This window comes from Triticum aestivum, chromosome 6D, assembly GCF_018294505.1.
Source record: "Triticum aestivum cultivar Chinese Spring chromosome 6D, IWGSC CS RefSeq v2.1, whole genome shotgun sequence".
NCBI classification, from domain to species: domain Eukaryota; kingdom Viridiplantae; phylum Streptophyta; class Magnoliopsida; order Poales; family Poaceae; genus Triticum; species Triticum aestivum.
The window spans coordinates 450,799,211-450,817,486 of NC_057811.1; the positions used below are offsets into that span (position 1 = coordinate 450,799,211).

At 42.4% G+C, this 18,276-nt stretch overlaps 1 protein-coding gene and 1 long non-coding RNA gene across 4 annotated transcripts; one reads left to right on the forward strand and one right to left on the reverse strand.

Annotated features, from left to right (window-relative positions):
- Positions 1 to 6,318: 6,318 nt before the first annotated feature.
- Positions 6,319 to 9,865, reverse strand: LOC123145782 (uncharacterized). Of its 3 annotated transcripts, XR_006472446.1 has the most exons (6): positions 9,420 to 9,864; positions 9,240 to 9,329; positions 8,009 to 8,432; positions 7,721 to 7,847; positions 6,829 to 7,212; positions 6,319 to 6,705 (listed from the first exon to the last, which is right to left on the reverse strand). It is a non-coding gene; the product is annotated as an uncharacterized lncRNA (long non-coding RNA). The 3 variants fall into 3 exon arrangements; XR_006472445.1 differs by having other exon boundaries at positions 6,319 to 6,689; positions 7,721 to 8,432; positions 9,420 to 9,865; XR_006472444.1 differs by having other exon boundaries at positions 7,721 to 8,432; positions 9,420 to 9,865.
- A 2,316-nt stretch (positions 9,866 to 12,181) lies between these two features.
- LOC123141939 (18.6 kDa class III heat shock protein) lies at positions 12,182 to 13,174 on the forward strand. Its single transcript, XM_044560994.1, has 2 exons — positions 12,182 to 12,588; positions 12,682 to 13,174. The coding sequence occupies exons 1-2, from the start codon at positions 12,331 to 12,333 to the stop codon at positions 12,961 to 12,963; spliced, it is 540 nt and encodes a 179-aa protein (XP_044416929.1). The 5' UTR covers positions 12,182 to 12,330; the 3' UTR covers positions 12,964 to 13,174.
- Positions 13,175 to 18,276: the final 5,102 nt, after the last annotated feature.

Below are 18,276 nucleotides of genomic sequence, written 5' to 3' on the forward strand. Positions count from 1 at the left end.
TTTGTGCACATTAACAGAGTGAAAATATTACGCACGGTAACCTTAGACCTTACCAAACTTGCCTTATGACATCACGACAGAATTACCAGCGGCTCGTAACAGAATTACCAGTCGAGACCAGGTGCAGAAAAGGAAGGGCCCGGGTGACGGCAAATGCATTTGGTGTGGAGAGACGGAAGACCGTGATCACATACTCTTTAGATGTATCATGGCTCGATTCGTTTGGAGCGTTGTACGATCGGTGACAGGCTCCACTTGGAATCCGAGTGGGTTTTATAGGTTGGTTAAATCCACCTCCGGGAGAGATATGCGGATCGCATGGCTAGGCTTTGGGGCTATTGCTTGGTCACTATGGACCACAAGGAATAAAGCCTTCATAGAGGGACAGTTCATTAAGCATCCGACTGATCTACTATACAAACTAATGCCTTTCTTGCAGCTATGGAAGCTTCTGGCAAGGGCTCAGGAGAGAGGACGCGTGCAGGAGCTCGTCTCAAAGGTGCGAGCAAGGTGCACTGAGTTGCGACGGTCGACATAGGGGACGCCACCGCCACTACCCCGCCCCTTGCTACCTCGATAGCCTTCTACCACCTTGGGGCATGTATCGCTCCTTTATGTTGATTCGTACTGAACTTATTTCATTCGTAAGGGCCTCAATCTAAGACCGGGCAAGCGCCTCCTTTCTAAAAAAAATCACGACAGAAGTTGATGCTTGGGTGAGAGAAGGATGCTGATGTTTTTCTTGGACCTTGCTTCATTTGAGACTGGACGACCTTTGGCCTGTTAAGTTTAGCCTGAGTTTGAAGTTGCATATTCTAGGCAGACTCTATTTGGCGCTTCACGTGCGGCCCGCTAGTGGTCGCTGTAGGCGCCACTTCTCCCAACAGGCTCCTAAAATGCCGAATAGGAGCTCCCCAAATTCTATCTGCCGAAGAATGCGGCAGATAGCCGCTGTTTCGCACAGACTAGCTCCATTGAACCGCTTTGGGCAGCCTATTTGGTAAATACACAATGTGCTACAGGATCCGGTTTTGGCAACCTTTTTCCGTCCACCTAAAAAAAGGAACCTTTTCCCTTTTATATATATTTTTTTTCAAAAAAAGTTTGGAGATTTCAAGTATAATTCAAAAAATGTTAGGGTTTAAAACTGCTCAGGAAATTAATAAAATGCTCGCATCTTCAAAAATTGTTCATAATTTTTTTAAATGTTCCTATTTTAAAAAAATCAAAAAATATTTGGGAATTTCAAAATATGATCGTGGTTGTAAAATTTGTTCGGAATTTCCAAGGTTCATGTTTCCTTTAAAAGAATCATAGATTAAAAACTTCTCGGGAATTTCAAACAATGTTCAGGGTTTCAAACATTATTCGAAATTATAAAAATATTCCTGCTTACTTAAAAATTGTTCAAAAATTCAGAAAAAATTCAGGAATTTAAAACCGTTTATGGTTTAAAAAATTGTCCAAATATTAAAAAAGTATTCCAGTTTTTTGAAATTCTTCCACAAATTGAAAAAAAATCATGTTAAAAAATTCTCCGGGTTTTTATTTAAAATGCTCGCAGCTCACATTTTTTTCTACCGAGGGCTACAGTATCTTTTTTTTTAATAAAACATGGTACAGTTGACTACTGTAATGCTCCACTCCAATTCCACCTACTGCCATGGGCCGGCCACTCAGGGCTTTGGTCTATGCATCGCGGTTTCTGGATGGCGCGGAAGCTATTCCTTGCTTATTATGAGGACTAGTACAATGCTCACGCGTGCCACGGGCTTTTGAAATATTTTGCTGGAGTTATATATACAAATATAATGCATGTCAAATTTTACATGTATAAAAAAGATAGACAGTAATAATTGAAATCCACTTCACTTGCAATGTAAGTGATAAAGAAATAATTTGACGATGTATACATAAAGACCGATGATGCAACAAATAATCTATTGCGAATTAAGATCTACTCGATGCACTTAGATATTTGCTCGCACAATATCAGAAATGTTCTCATTCGCAGAATATTTGAGCAAATATAATAAAACTTCCTCCTCAACTCATAACCAAATTGTTTTTCTTTCACCTACCCGCCTTATCCTCGCCGGAACACTCATCCCACTTTCTCCCCCTCACAACCGCTTCTCCCACCGCAACCACCACTCTCACTCATTCTCTCCCCCATGGCATTGCTGCCACCATATCTCCCCACTGTGGCATGTCTCTGCCGCCTTCCATCCACGCTCACCGTCCCCTCCCATCCCCTCTGCCGCGATGTCGCCCATCCCCTCCCCGGTTAACTATTTTGGTCAGATCCGATGAGCACATATATGTCACGGTGAGTAGCCTGATCCAGATGCCGGCAAGCCGTGGCATCAATATGGCCATCCCAGGGTGATTTTTGGTGCCATGGGCTTCATACAATACGATTTCTACCTCACACATATTTTCGTAGTTTAATATAAACCTTTAGGATACTCGTGCAAATAGGGTGGTGTTATCGACAATTCTTTTACCATTAAATAACTTTTCATCTTCTTTTCTTTTTCTTATTTCATCCACTATTTTCTCCTCTCCACCATCTATCCAAACTTGCCACCTCCGGCAGTGGTGCATGATGCATTCAGCTCATAATCCTCTTACACCTGTAAGTGCATCTAGTGCCCCTTAGTGATTTTGGTGTATTGAAGACTTATAGGTTAAGGGACTAATGTGTTTATGAGTGTACACAGGTCTATAAGTCTATGAGGAGTTTGATATTTACAGAGAAAGTCGACCCCTAAAAATGAAGTTCTTCGACTGAAGACTCTGGATTTCTGAAGACTTTCTGAAGACTTTGAAAGTGAAGAAATTGGTGTGACCTTGAAGACTTGGTATTCATTTGAGGAACATGAAGCGTGAAGACTTTTGTTTTCGTAGTTTCATTTTCTCTTTCTTGAGTCATAGGAAACACCATGTGATGCTCAACTCAAAATCCTACACCTACCAATCCCTTCGAGTGAAGCCATTGGAAATCTCACACAGTTCAGTCATATTCTTCAGTGACAGAGACGAAGTTCTTCTGGTCTCTGAGGAATTTGTTCTGACTGAGGAGTTAGGAATTCGCCAGTGCAGATTGCCTACATAGTGAGGAACATGATAGCCCTGAGGAATTTGATACTCAAATTTCCGACCGTTGCAGTGCTATGCGCCAGCAGTCCCAAAATATCTACCCACCTAACGGTCATATCATTGAAGGGCATTTATGTCTTATCATGTCGGGTTGCTCCCTAGGCTACAAATAGCCGCCCCCTACAACCACTAGCTGGTCGGCTGCTCCGAGAGAATCTGACACTTGTCATTTGAGAGCATCCCATCCTCCGAGGACTTTGAGCGAAAATCATCAAGTGAGGAAAACCCAAACCCAAACACCTACAAACCCAAAGTGATTGAGCATTACTGAAGAGATTGATCCTGTGTGGATCCGACGCTTGTTACCTTTGAAGACTGTGCTTCTTCCAGACGGTTAGACGTCATGGTCTAGAGCATCCAAGAGGAAATTGTGGATCGCCGAGTGACCGAGTTTGTGAACGTTCGGAAGTCACCTGAAGACTTACCACGAGTGATTGGGCGAGGTCTGTGTGACCTTAGCTCAAGGAGAATACGGTGAGGACTGTGTGTCGGTTTAAATACCTAGCCGCTCCAACCAGATGTACAACTGAGACATCAGTTGGAACTGGTCTACCAAATCATTGTCTTCACCAAGCTTACTGGTTCTATTTCCTCAACTCTTTCATTTCCTCATTGCTGTGTTGTGCTTGTCATATCTGTGTTTGAAGACTTTGACTGAAGACTTTCTCAATTTTCTCAGTTCAATTTTTTCAGTCTGTTTGTCTTCATCCTGTGTTTACGCTTTCTGTACTCTGTGTTTGTCTTCATTTCATCGTGATGACCATGCCTATGTTCTGCTATGCTTACTCTTGAGTACTTATTCCGCTGCAAGTAGTTCTTCGCTAAGGAATTTCCTCACCCGCAAATTCCTCAGTGAAGAATTCATAAAAATCGCCCATTCACCCCCCCTCTAGTCGATATAACGCACTTTCAACACCCCACTCACACACACATCAAAATTCAAACCCATGATGGCACAGTTGTGGCATATTTCACACTATGCTTCTGTTAATAAGATTTCTATGCAATTTTCAATCATGTCACGGTAAACATACACGGTCATGGGTGCTAAAAAAGAAAATTTGATAAAACAAATTCATTTTTGTTTTTTTAGTGAACATTGGCGAGGGTTTCACCTGTGTGCGAATTTTCATGATGGAATCACATTCTTAGTGGTCCGAGCAAAAAAAGTCAATACTCCAAAAAAACAAATTTTGAAAGCATATTCAAGCACTGATTTTGTCACCTCCACGAATGTGATTTCATCACAAAAAATTGCACAGAGGCTGAGAAGTAAGCAGTGTTTGCTGTAAAAGATGTTTTTTATGTTTATCTGTTTATGGCATTGTCACGGACTAACTCACCAATCTGTGGTAGTGAACCAATGGAGATAGGTGGTGCCTTCAGCTTGTTGTAGCTCATGTTGACTGATATCACATATAAGTGCCTCACCTTGATACTTGATACCACAGTAGTCGTGGTAGAAACCGGATGTGCCGTCCTAAACACCTTTTTCCTTAAAGAGTCAAGACAATACAACTGAAAAGAGTTTCACACATGACATCTGCATAACAAGATGTCCATACATCCATCCATTTCATCGATCAAAAATTCTTTTGGAATCACTCATTTCATTTGTCAAGATAGGAGAACATATCCATACGAGCATGCACAACAATTTCATTGATACAAACAGATTCCTAATCCTATATAGGAACATTATTCCTTGGGTGTTCATTACCCGTCGAGCACTTGGTACATCCTCGCCACAACTACTGGTGTCTAACTTCGGCAATCTCAAGAAGGATTTATACAAGCATGAATTCAAACAAAAGATTAGTAGGTCATCAAAGATATTGTAATACACCAGTGAATCAGTACCTTCCAGAATCTAGCCTCAACCTCGCACATACCTCATGCATGACAGAGAGAGCCCAAATTTCCTAGCCTATGGGAATTAACAGACACACACACATAGAGAGAGAGAGGAATTAGTAGGGAAGAATGAGAGAGAGAGAGAGAGAGAGAGAGAGAGAGAGAGAGAGAGAGAGAGAGAGAGAGAGAGAGACGAATCTTCTCCAAGCCACAAGGCAGAGCACAATCCACTTCCTCTCCCACGTGGCAACCAGCAGAGCACAATCAGCATACCACAACATGCCTGCTTCCTTTTACCGAAGAAAATCTCTCCATCCTTGAACCCACAGGCCATAGTCGTTCACCAAGCCTACCAAGAGTGCATGGAAGGTCAGTTGCGTGCCCTTGCCATCTACTCTCTCACGCTCGCCCGACATACCCAAGCCCAAATGAGGCAATGGACAAAACGACGTCGGCCGTGCCAGGCAGCATCACCGTGATGTGTGCAACGACTGCACTAAGGGCCGTGGTTTCGACCCGGAGACCATACCCGCTGCCTTGTCCTCTTCCTCCTCTTTGTCAGCAAGAAGATCAGAACTGGTTTGTAAGATTGGAAGTCATGGCACCCCAAAATCCAATCCCGTTTCCCAAAGTACGTACGCAGCCAATATACATGATGGCAGATGGCTCATAATAAGACCACAAAAAATAAATCAATTGCCATAGACTAAAGTACAACCAAGGTTTCAGATTGCAAATAAAATAAATAAAATTTTCTACATTATTTCAGCTAAATAACTGGGAAAAGTGTTATTATTATTATTCGAATTGCCAGTAATGTATACGCTTGTAACCTAACCACAATCTCTTCAAAATTAAAACATCACTTCAATTCCCACTAATGTGAGCTACTTGTTTCTTTTTTTCCAGACTGGTGGTGAATAAGCTTAACTGAACTAATGGATAGTGTGACACATTTCCCAATCATTTTACATTGAAATTTCAGAAATGGGAAGGTCACGACTAACCAGTTGGGGTGGCAGTCAGTAAATACTGTACAAATAATAATTTCAGTTGAGTTGAAACGCTTAAACTAAAAAACAACAAATATATGCAAGGTCATTTCACACTGCTATTTTAATTAACACCGATAATCACCTTGTCAGCATCATAATATATAATCCAAAATCATATTAACAATTTTGGGGCAACTTTATACTACTTATGAATATAAATTTTATGATTAATTAACAGACCTTGGTTTGTGATAGATGTGAAAATACTTCTATGTTTCAAGGAATCCACGCTTAGGTAGGAACGATATAACAGAAAAATAATGTGGACCAAATTGTTCATGGAATTTTGCAGTGTGATATAGGCTACAAATGGGTATGATAGGCAAGAATCCTCAAATTTCCATTGTAACATAATGTCCAGCTCAGGAATTTTACACCATACTACCTCCGTCCGGGTTTAAAGGGCCCGAGAGCAAAATTTATAATACCAAGATGGGCTATTAATTGCCTTGAAGTTATCCAAAGCAGCCGCGCGCTGGATTAATAATGCGCTTGAAAAAGGGGAGGAAATAACTGTGGTGCATGCTCGAGGAGTGACTGGTTGAAGCGCACTGAAACTATGCTCTTGCCAGGATTTTAAAAGAGCAACATGTTCAAGCTAAGAATGGGGCCTTCAATCTGATCAAAGGAAAATCTGAAATGCCGTCAGAAGATAATACTTGTGGCACTGAAACTATGCTCTTGCCAGGAACATATGCGCTTGCATGGCAAGAGGCATGGTCGCATGGAGAGAAGTTTTGATAAAAATAGTACTAACCATGACAATTTCCCCCGGTTCATCCTCTATGCATTTATTGTGCTTTGACTTCAAGTTCAGGTCCTTCACTATCATAGTGTTCTTGTGCTTGTAAAGCGGCACAACTTCCCCAACTTTACTATTCTCATGGCCGATGCCTTCCCAGCGAAACAACACTTGCCGACGATTCTTGCAGCATATCTCGGCGCTAATTTGCTGTAATCACCAAAGCCTGAAGCACCCACGGTGGACCAGTGGAAGCTGGGCATGAGGGGTAAAGTGTTCTGCTGCCGTCAACGCCCGCAGTGGCTCCTCCGGTACCAAACAGTACAGTCGGGCCCCTTGTCGATCCCTCCACGATCGTTAGCGCCATGTGCACAGACCATTTTCTGTCTTTATCATCACCTGCAATCACAAAATGATCAAAACCAAGAAAAGAATAACAAAACCAAAGAACACCAAAGGACAGTGTATCCAATAAAGCAACACCAATGATGCAACAATAATTAGACATACAACACCAACACTTAAGGAGTTATAACACCTACTTGTTTTATGTGGGTGTATATAAGCTCTCACATTTTGCATTACAAGTAAGAGAGCAAAAAACGATAGTTAGTTTCCATATCCATTTTGCAAGAAATAAGCTTATATAAAACTGCCTATTATCAGACTTTGTTTTTCTCTCCGAGCAAGAATACATAAACAGGAAGAATATGTCTGCTTATTATAACTGCTTTTCTTTTCTCCCCAACAAGACTATGCATAAATGTGAAGAGAATCTAGCTTACGGGAATATGTGCGATCATTGTTCCATATACATACTTAAGAGGACAAACAACGAATACCATCTATAATTTTGTTCTGTACAACAAATCCGTAGTTCGAGATAATTAAAGAGGATAATACTCACAGTGCAATGAGGCACACAGTGACAGTGACAATCATAGTATTGAAAATAACTCTCTCACAGTGCCTAGCCTCCATCCCTAAACATTCATTCACCTCTACTCACTTTTATGCAGTCAAAAGCCAAATGCCTGGAAAAAAAAGTACTGAACAATCAGTGTAATATTTGTGAGAACGGTGTATCGCTAGTTCCGCATTTTGTTGGAATTATGACAGTGTAGTAATCTAACATGTGTTGCAACAGGGGCATATATAATTTAATAGTTCGAACATGCTTTCGAGTTTCTTTCACCATTAAATCACTCTTCTTCTTTCTTCTTCTGCCCCCTGTCGAAGTTGGCAGATAGTCTACGCCTTCTTTTGCTCCCTACCATGGTTGTCTCTCTCGTCTTCGTTGAACAACTTGATCAGCATTTTGTTCTTCTTCTTTTCAAGGATGCTCCAACACTCCAGCAGCTACCTCACAAGCTCGTAACTGTTGTTGGTGGCAACGACGAAGAGCCCGGTCAAGAGGTTGTTGATGCTCTTGATCTCCTCACCTTGGTTAGTGTGTTCACCTCCTTGACCTCATCTTCCATGAGCATCACATCGCCGTTCTTGCTCGGTCAAGATTACACCGCAAGTTTACCTTGAGCACTCACATCCTCAAGCACTTAGGAATCTTGTCTGTAATTGTGATCACAATACTTGCTCCGGAGTGTACAGATTCTTTACAACTGCAAACCATAGATAAAAATAACTTAGAGCTCCAACTGAGCTTGGAAAAAATAACAATATGCTTCATCTGCTCAAACTTGTTCTCAAAACTATTAACAGCGACATAGAATACCTCATATATGATATCAACGTTTTTTTTGCGAGATATATGATATCAACGTTGAAAAGGGATATGCACATACATAAGGCAGAAGGTTTACCTACCATGAACTTGAGTTATATCATGCTATTGTTCACTCGTACATGAGGGCACAAGGAAAATTGCGCCATTTCATTTGCAGAAGGAACTTGGGAAGTGCATATTTATTGAACTGATTAGTGTTATGCTTCAGACCATAGCATAGATGCTACTTCTGCTGCTCCCATGAAATGGCACGAGATGATTGTGCCATTTCTCATTACAGGAATATAAACTGACTAACTGCTAGTGAGTAAGATATATGTAGCACGTAGCAAACCCCCTACAGTATACATTCTTCTTTATATCACAATACAAAAATAACAGTGCAAAATAAATAAATAGAAATCTATGTAACATTTGGATGGCGTCCGCAACTATTCTTGTAACTTAACAAGTATGTGACATATCATGTCATAGATTTTCTTCAAGCAGATATGGACACAGAACATGGTGACATATTATCTCAAATCTTCCGGTCACAGGGATATTGTCTTTTTGAAAAGTACTGGAAAGAGAAAACCATCTTTGTTCTGTCGAAATAACTATAATGACATGAATCAAGAGGTCATCAAAACTATGAATGAACATCTCCGAAAATAAAATTTCATCAGAAAAGATATCTCACCATGTGTTGGATGCTTCAGTGCGGAGCTTGCACCGTAGGAGAACATGACCGGCGGCCGGCCTCAATCTCGCTCAGCCATGTAGGTCAGGTCTGAGCAGGGCAATGATAAGAGATTAGGCATGTACGTCACCATGGCAATACGAATCAAGAGAAGAACATGGGGCCAGGGCCAGCTCGGACCTGCTCTGGACGCATCCGTCCAATGCTCAATCTTCAAACGCCGCGGCCACACTAATCAAGATCAGGCGTGAGCACCTGATCTGGATGTGTCCGTCCTCGTCCCGGCTTCCACACGTGCCCCTGCGTCACTACCGCAGCCAATGCGCCCAAGTGGCCGATGCACACCATGGTTGGGCTGCATCGGGCGACCTCGATGAAGGCGAGCGAGGCGTGGCGTCGGCGTCTGGCGGGGCTGGGCGGCGCGAGGCATGTGGCCGAGGCGACGGCGTGGGCGGGGAACCCTAGACAGAAATCGAGGGACCCTCAACCCTCCTCACCTCAGCCCCGATATCCATCCCGACGGCGGGGAAGCAGTCGGATGAGGCGGGGAGGTAGCGCGAGAGGGGCGGCGGCGGACGCAGAGACGGATCGATGGGATTTAGGTTAGTTCTGCGTGGAGTCGTGAAAAGTACTCCGGTTTTCTTTAGTGCGGTTAGGGACGAAAAAAACCAAAAACAAAACCGGACGAAAATAACGGGACAAAATTTAATCGGAAACGGAGACTACCAACTTACCAACTGAGACATTAGAAATAGAGATAACATAGGTCTTGCCCACAGCGCCCATTCGTTTGGACAGGACCACTAGTATGTTTTTTGGGTCGTTAGTTCGATCGGTCAGTTCGTTCGTTGTTTTTTTTTGTTTTCTTTCTTTTTCTCCTGGGTTTTCTTCACTTATTCTATTTTTTTTTGTTTTTTCATCGGTTTGACTTGATTTTTGTTTTTTAAAACTCTTCACTATTTTTCATAGGTCTTCTCTGTTTTCATCGTTTTTCTTCGGTTTTCTGTGTTTTTCTCCGGTTTTTGTCGGTTTTCATTTTCCTTAGGTGCGCTTCTAGTTTCTTTTTTTTTTCAACTTTTTTGTTTTTCGCCAGTTTTATTTATTTCCTCCATTTATTATTTGGTTTTCTTTGTTACCATGTTGGTTTGCACTGATTACATATTTGTTCAACACATGTCTATATTTTCAGTACACACTACATTTTTAGTGTACACGGGAAAGGTTTTGTTGATACACGTCCAACATTTTTCAAATACATGATGTACTTTTTTTTTCCTGAAATACATCTTCTGAACTCTTCTGTGAATACATGATAATTGTTTTTGAAAATACACGGCAAATTTCTTTTATTTTTTTTCAAATATATGTGTTCGATACATATTTTATTTTTCATACCCATTATACATTTTTGGTATACATATTTTTTTCTATATCTCTTTAAAACTTTTCAAAAACTTGATTAAATTTTTATGATGTCTACTTGTCTCCATACTCCTTGAAAAAAAATCATATAACATTTCAAAAATATTTTTTTATACATGTGTTACATTTTTTAAATACATGATTATCCATTTTCTAATTATATATGGAAATTTTTTATACTCATTTAACATTTCCAAATACATTGTTAATTTTTTTCAAATATATGTGTTTGATCACTTTTTTAATGGTCATTATTATTTTTTGAATATTTGTTAAGCATTTGAAATGGCACAAATATTATTGAATGTTATCATATATTTGTAGAAATCGACCCTAACATTTTTTTTCATTGTGTCAACATTTTGTAAAATTCACCATTTTGTCGAAATTGCAAAAAGTTTAAGTTTTGAAGATCTGTATTTATAATATTTGTCATATAACCAAATGTGAAAAAAGGAAGAGAGAGTGAAAATTGCAAAAGCTACTAACTCACAACTGGACCGGCCCACTATATGCATCCTTGACACGACACTCTTTGCAGTAAGAGAGGCATAGGCGCACCCTTCTACTGGAGTGGGACCAACTAAGGGTTACTCCTTGCAGGGCTGCTGCAAAGGTCACATTTTTAGCTTGAAAGCGCACCAAGTGTTGTGCGCAGCCACTGCAACGTATTGCGTGTAGGGCACTTACTCCGGATTTTTTACACTCGTTTTTGTTTTTAAGTTTTTTTTGGCTTTTTGGTTTTTTCCTGGTTTTTCTCAGGTTTTTGAGAATATTTTTTTTGTGGCCTTCTGATTCTTGCATGGTTTTTCCTAGGTTTTGGAGGAATTTATTTTTTGTCTTCCTGAAAGCAGTATTTTTTTCACAAGAGGCACAACATGTGGTTCTACGAGAAGCACGGTTATGCTTCCTGAAAAAGAAAAAGAAAACAATCTTTGCTCTCCAGGATTTTGTGCTTGTCATGAAGACACATATTTGCTTCAGCAAGAAGCCCGATATGTGCTTCCATGAGTAGCACATATTTGCTTTCGTGAGAAACATAGTCTGTACTTACACGAAAGTTTATGTGCTACGGTTCTTTTTCTTTTTTGAAATTTTCTATGGCCATATTTTGAGTATTTTTGGGGTCTTGTTTTTTTAGGTTTTTTTGTGAAGAAAAGTTCATTGAAATCTATTAACATGGGATGTAGTTTCGAGGATCCCGATGCAAGAATTAGAAAAAAAAAGTTTGGTATTTAGAAGCATGGTTCAAAAGACAAAGCATTTTGAATAAACGAATTTAAAAGAAAAATAAAATTTCCCGGTTGCAACAAGTTACACAAAGCGGCCCAACTGCAAGCGAGCGGGGATCCAATAGAAGCTCCAAGGCTGACACAAAGCGGCCCAACTGCAAGTCCAGAAGCATCGACCTGGATCACTCTCGTTCATCACCAGTTTGTTCCGTGCGCCTCTGGATCTTACTGGACGCGCCACGCACCGCCCCCGCCAACATCTCGAACCTTCTTCTTCCTCCTTTATACCCCTCCCCACTCCCTCACCCCGCTCCGCACTGCAGAACCCAATCCAATCCATCGAGCTCCCGAAGTCGAGTCCCATCCCAGTTCCCACTTCTCACCCACCCACACGCAGCGAGGAACCAGTCGAGGAGGAGGAAGGAGAAGGAGGAGCCATGGCCGAGCTGCTGTTTGCCCCCGCCGTGGCCGGCCTCGTCCACCTGCCGGAGGTGCTCGAGCGCCTCGCCGCCGCGGACGCCGACCACCGCGACCACGCCCACCACCACGCCGCGCACGGGCACGGGCACGGGCACGGCCACCCACGCGCGCAGATTGGGGGCGTGGGCGGCGGCGCGCCCGTGGACATCGTGGAGACCCCCGGCGAGTACGCTTTCCTGCTCGACGTCCCCGGCCTCTCCAAGTCCGACATCCAGGTACGCGCGCGCGCCGCTCGGCCCCGTCCCCCGTATTTCTTGGACCCAACTCGACGCGATTGACTAACGTTTGCGCGCGCTGTGAATGGGCAGGTGACTCTGGAGGAGGACAACGTGCTGGTGATGAAGAGCGCCAGCAACGGCGGCGGGGCCAACGGGAAGCGGAAGCGGGAGGAGGAGGAGGCGGACTGCCGCTACATCCGGCTGGAGCGCCGCGCGTCGCCGCGGTCGTTCGCGCGCAAGTTCCGGCTGCCCGAGGACGCGGACGCCGGCGCCGTGGCCGCGCGCTGCGAGAACGGCGTGCTCACCGTCACCGTCAAGAAGCGGCCGCCGCCCGAGAAGAAGACCAAGTCCGTCCAGGTCGCCATCGCCTGACCGTTCGAGCCTTCCTTCAGTCACGCGAACCTTCGGTACCTCGTCGGCGTTTGTCGTCAGTGATCGTTCTAGCAGTAGATTAGTGTGGCGAGTCTGGTAGATTTGGGTCTTCTCAAGTCATGTGGTCTCATGCTCTGTTCGTGGTCTGGCTGGAGATTAGTTGTGGTCATCTTTTGTGAATCTTGCTGTTAATGGAACTATGGAGCACGAATTGTTGGCTGTCGGATCAACATCCGTATCTAACCCCGCTTGATCGAATGCAGCCGCGTGCCTGGAATCTGGATTCAGTATCCGGATTCATACGTTTTTCACGTAATCTTAGCGGAAAATAGAGTGAGAACTCTGTTTCGTTCCCTTGAGCAATCAGCGACGGCACGATCTATCAACCCTCTCTGTGAGTTCCACGATCTATCAAATTAACTCTGTTCTCAAGTGCCATGATCTAAATAAATCCAAAACACAGTGAGTGAATCTTTAGTATAGTAATTGAAACAAGCTCAACAGCAAATACGTATGATTTATACGGGAGCTCAAGACGTCATGGATACCATGCCCTCCTTATATCAGGAGTAAAATGCACGGAACAACAAGATTAAATGCATAGAAGCATTAATGCTTCACACCAGAATAACAATTGCTTCACCACAGATCCGAGCTAATGTGATAGTACTTCTATTCAAGGGTGAGAGAATAGTGTGCTTTTGTTTAACAGGAGAAGAAAGATGAAACATGGCCATTAGTCATTCTTCGAATCTGAGCCAGAGCAAGGAATAGAGTAGAGCTTCACAGCCACCTGGAGTTGCTTTTGCAACGTTGTTCACATCCTAGGATTTGGATGCATCATGATCTATTGGTCAAGTTTGTGAAAGAATGATAACACTCAATTCTTTCACATGATTGCGAATGGCATACATCGAAAGAAAAGAAATATTCAGCTCAAACAAGACGAGGGGACAATTTTAGGACAGTAAAATTTAAAATTATACGTCACCAACTACTATAAGCCATCACCAACTACTATAAGCAGCTGTTTGGGCCTTTAGAGGATAATATCGTATCCTTGGATGAGTCAAGAGTTTGAGGATGTGCCTCAGCTTGCTACGGATGAGAACAATATTTTGACCACTCTATTGTGGTCCTGCATGAAACGCTCCATGAAATCCACACGAAAAACTAGATGAGATGGTTTTCAAAGTGGATTTTGAAAAAGCGTACGATAAGGTAAAATGGCCATTCCTTCAGCAGGCATTGCGTATGAAAGGATTTGACCAGGCCTGGAGAAACCAGGTAGACTCTTTCACGCAAAAAGGGAGTATTGGAATCAAAGTGAATGATAACATAGGTCATTACTTTCAGACACACAAGGGCCTGAGACAAGGTGACCCGATGTCGTCGATTCTTTTTAACATAGTGGTCGACATGTTGACAATCCTAATAGGAAGGACTAAGGATGATGACCAGGTAGGCGGCCTCATTTCGCATTTAGTGATGGTGGAGTGTCGATCCTTCAGATAACATTATCATCTTCATGGAACATGAAGTTTGTGTTATGTCTGTTCGAACAATTATCGGGGTTAAAGATTAACTTCCGTAAAAGTGAATTGTTCTGTTTTAAAAGAGCTAAAAATGAACAAGAGCTCACAAACAATTGTTCGGGTGCGAATTGGGGTCTCTACCCTTCACGTATTTGGGTATACCTATCCACCATCGCAAGCTTTCTAACAAAGAATGGAAGTGCATAGAGGATCGATTTGAAAAAAAAACTAAGCTGCTGGAAGGGCAAACTTATGTCATACGGAGGCCGACTAATTCTCATTAATAAGGTACTCACGAGTATGCCTATGTTTCTCTTGTCCTTTTTCGAGGTACCAATAGGAGTCCGGAAAAGGCTAGATTTCTATCGATCGCGCTTCTACTGGCAGAGTGATGACTTAAAACGAAAATACAGATTCGCTAGATGGGATATCATTTGTAGACCGAAAGATCAAGGGGGTCTCGGCATTGAAAACTTAGAGGTGAAGAACAGATGTCTACTCAGCAAGTGACTGTATAAGCTATCTGTGGAGACGGATGCCACGTGAGCCCAGATTCTGCGGAACAAGTACCTTCATTCCAAAACACTATCCCAGGTGACGGTGAGACCGACCGATTCGCCTTTTTGGAAAGGACTGATGAGAGTGAAATCAATCTTTTTCAATTGGATAAAATTTGTAGGTAGAAATGGTACTACCACGAGGTTCTGGGAGGACACATGGCTAGGGAAGACGCCCCTTGCACTCCAATATCCTTCTCTCTATAATATTGTGTAGCGAAGAGAAGCTTACGTTGCAACAGTATTACAGTCCAATCCTCTGAATACTCAATTCAGGAGGACGCTAGCAGGAAATCGTTGGGAAGCTTGAATCCATCTTGTAAGAAGATTGATGGATGTCCACCTTTCTCAACAGCCTGATCAATTGCGCTAGAAGCTCACAAAGAACGGGGAGTTTTCGGATAAATCCATGTATTTGGATGTCATCAATTCTAGCTCTATTCCTCGTTCCAAACATGTTTGGAAAGTCAAAGTGCCTTAAAAATCAAAGTGTTTATGTGTTTTGTCCATAAACAAGTCATTCTAACTAAGGACAATTTGGCAAAACGCAATTGGACAGGATCTACAAGATATAGTTTCTGTGATAGGGATGAGTCCATCAAACACCTCTTTCTTGACTGCCCGTTGACAAAATTTTTGTGGCGGACAGTCCACTTAGCTTTTAATATTACGACTCCGAATACCATCAACACGTTATTTGGGACGTGGTTAGATGGGTTAGATTCCGAAACAGCGAGACATATCTGTGTTGGAGTATGTGCTTTATTATGGGAAGTCTGAAACTGCAGAAACGATTTGTTTTTTAACAGAACAACAAAAATTCATTTCTTGCAGGTTATCTTTCAGGCCACTACACTTATCCGTATGTGGTCGCTACTCATTCCAACGGAGGTCAGGGAGCGTTCGGTTACTGGATCTATCTGAAGGGAGACGGTAGTTCGGGATATTTTCAACCGGTTTGGATGGCGGTCATATAATAGGATAGGTGTTTAGTTTCCTATCTTATCTTTTTGCCTGCCGGATGTGGCTATCCTGTTATGTTGCTTTTGCTCTTTGTGAGCTTCTTTACTTTCAAGACATGAAGACTTTTGTTGAACCTTTTGCTTATTAATAATATGGCCGTATGCATCGTTTTGATGCAGAGGCCAGGGCCTGACCCCTTTTTAAAAAAAGTATGTGGATCGATGTTAGTGACCAGACTAGCATACTCTCGATGTATTTTAGTGCAACGTGACACTGCACACTCTGTGTTAGTAAGCAGACTAGCATATTCTTGATGTATTTTAATGCAACGTGACACTGCACACAGTAGTTCAGGTCCCTCCTTGGGGAACGAGGAGACGTGGCCTCGTGCTCTCACGATCCCCTGGTTGCTGTTGATAGACATCTCCTTGTTGTCGGTGTGTGTGCGATGAAATTTGACATGCATTTTTTCTCAAGAACGGCATGATGTTCAAAAGGTCCTAGCTCTATTCACAAGTGGTGAAGACGACAAGAGAATGTGAAGTGCTACATGCAAGTGTAGTGTGAGTGTAGTTAGGTTATGATCCTGCATCAATGAAACATCACCGGAGAGAATGTTGCAGAAGGCTTTGGAATAGAGATTAGATATAATTTGAAAATACAAACACAACAACATTTATACTCGTATATTACATTTGATCAGCTAAGGAAGCTCGATATGATTACCGAAAGCTCCCAAACAAAAATTGAATTTAGAAAAATATTCATAAGTTTGAAAAAAAATGTTTCAAAAAAGTGTTCGCGAGCCCGCAAAATCTTCTTGAATTCAGAAAATGTTTGCAATTTCAAAAAAAAATCTCAAACTAAAAATCATGATTTCGAAAAATGAAAATAAATTTTGAAAAATGTTCATGACTATAAAAAAATGTTTGTGAATTAAAAAAGGTCCGTGAGTCCGAAACTTCTTCTATTTTTTATAAATATTCTTGAATTCAAAAAATATTTTTGAATTGTAAAAATGAATACAAATTTTAAAATCATCACATATTTGAAAAAAAATACCAATTTGAACCTCTGTTTTTAAAAAGTTTGTGAAACTCAAAATTGTTCATGATTTTCAAAAAAATCATGAATTAGTTGTGATCATGTTTTGTGAATCTTGCTATGAATGGAACGATGTAGCACGAATTGTTAGCTGTCGTATCTCTGCATGTATCTTCCAGTATATATTCAGAACTGTGCATTCTGCTCTGCTTGGTTCAGGATTTGTAGGTGTTCCATGTAATCTTGGCATGTTGTTTCGTTCACCGTTGAAGTGGGCACAATATATCAACTCTTATGTGTCTTACGGTATCTCCAACAGCGACTTGTAAATTTTCTTCCGCATCTATCCACGGATAGGGGGACCGGTCCATGAACACAGATACAAGAGGGACGCCGCCTGCATACATTTTACGAACAACCGGATGAAATTTGTTCAAAGTTGGCCGGATTTTCATAGAAATCGAATGAAGTCAATGCAAACATGACGGATTTTTATCAGATTTCAAACATTTAGAAAAAAAACCCGTCCCAACCCGACCCTAAACCTACCCTACGGCGGCGTCCGTCGTCCACGCCCTTGCGTCTCCACCGCCGTCTCCATGAGCACCGAAGATAAGACCGATGAAGTGAAACTGCGGTCTCCGGCAAGGAAGAGTAGAACACGGGGGACGGATTGGCCCACATGGGACACAAGGCCCTGCCGCCTTCCGTGCCCTACTCATCCTTGGACGAGTCCACGCCTTGTCCGTTGCCGGTGGATGTGAGGTCCACGATGGAAATGGTGGCGCACGCGCTATCGTCGTCCTACCAGGCCGCCTGATGGTTCGTCAGCGGCGCGTAGGAGGCGCAGTTGGCGTTGTTCTAGAACGATCGCCTATAGCTGCGCCTCCGCTGCCCGAGAAGAAGACCAAGTCCGTCCAGGTCGCCATCGCCTGATCGTTGGAGCCTTCCCTCACGCGAGCTTTCGGTACCTCGTCGGCGTTTGTCATCAGTGATCGTTCTAGCAGTAGAGTAGTGTGTCAGGTCTGCTAGATTTGGGTCTTCTCTTGTGGTCTCATGCTCTGTTCGTGGTCTCGCCGGAGATTAGTTGTGGTCATCTTTTGTGAATCTTGCTATTAATGGAACTATGGAGCACAAATTGATAGCTGTCGAATCGAAACAACCTCTATATCTAACCCCGCTTGATCGAATGCAGCCGCGTGCCTGGATTCAGT

Coding starts and splice junctions, on each gene's coding strand:
- LOC123141939 (XM_044560994.1), top strand. CDS start 12,331: ATGGCCGAGCTGCTGTTTGCCCCCGCCGTGGCCGGCCTCGTCCACCTG. Junction 12,589..12,681: donor TCTCCAAGTCCGACATCCAG/GTACGCGCGCGC, acceptor GTGAATGGGCAG/GTGACTCTGGAGGAGGACAA.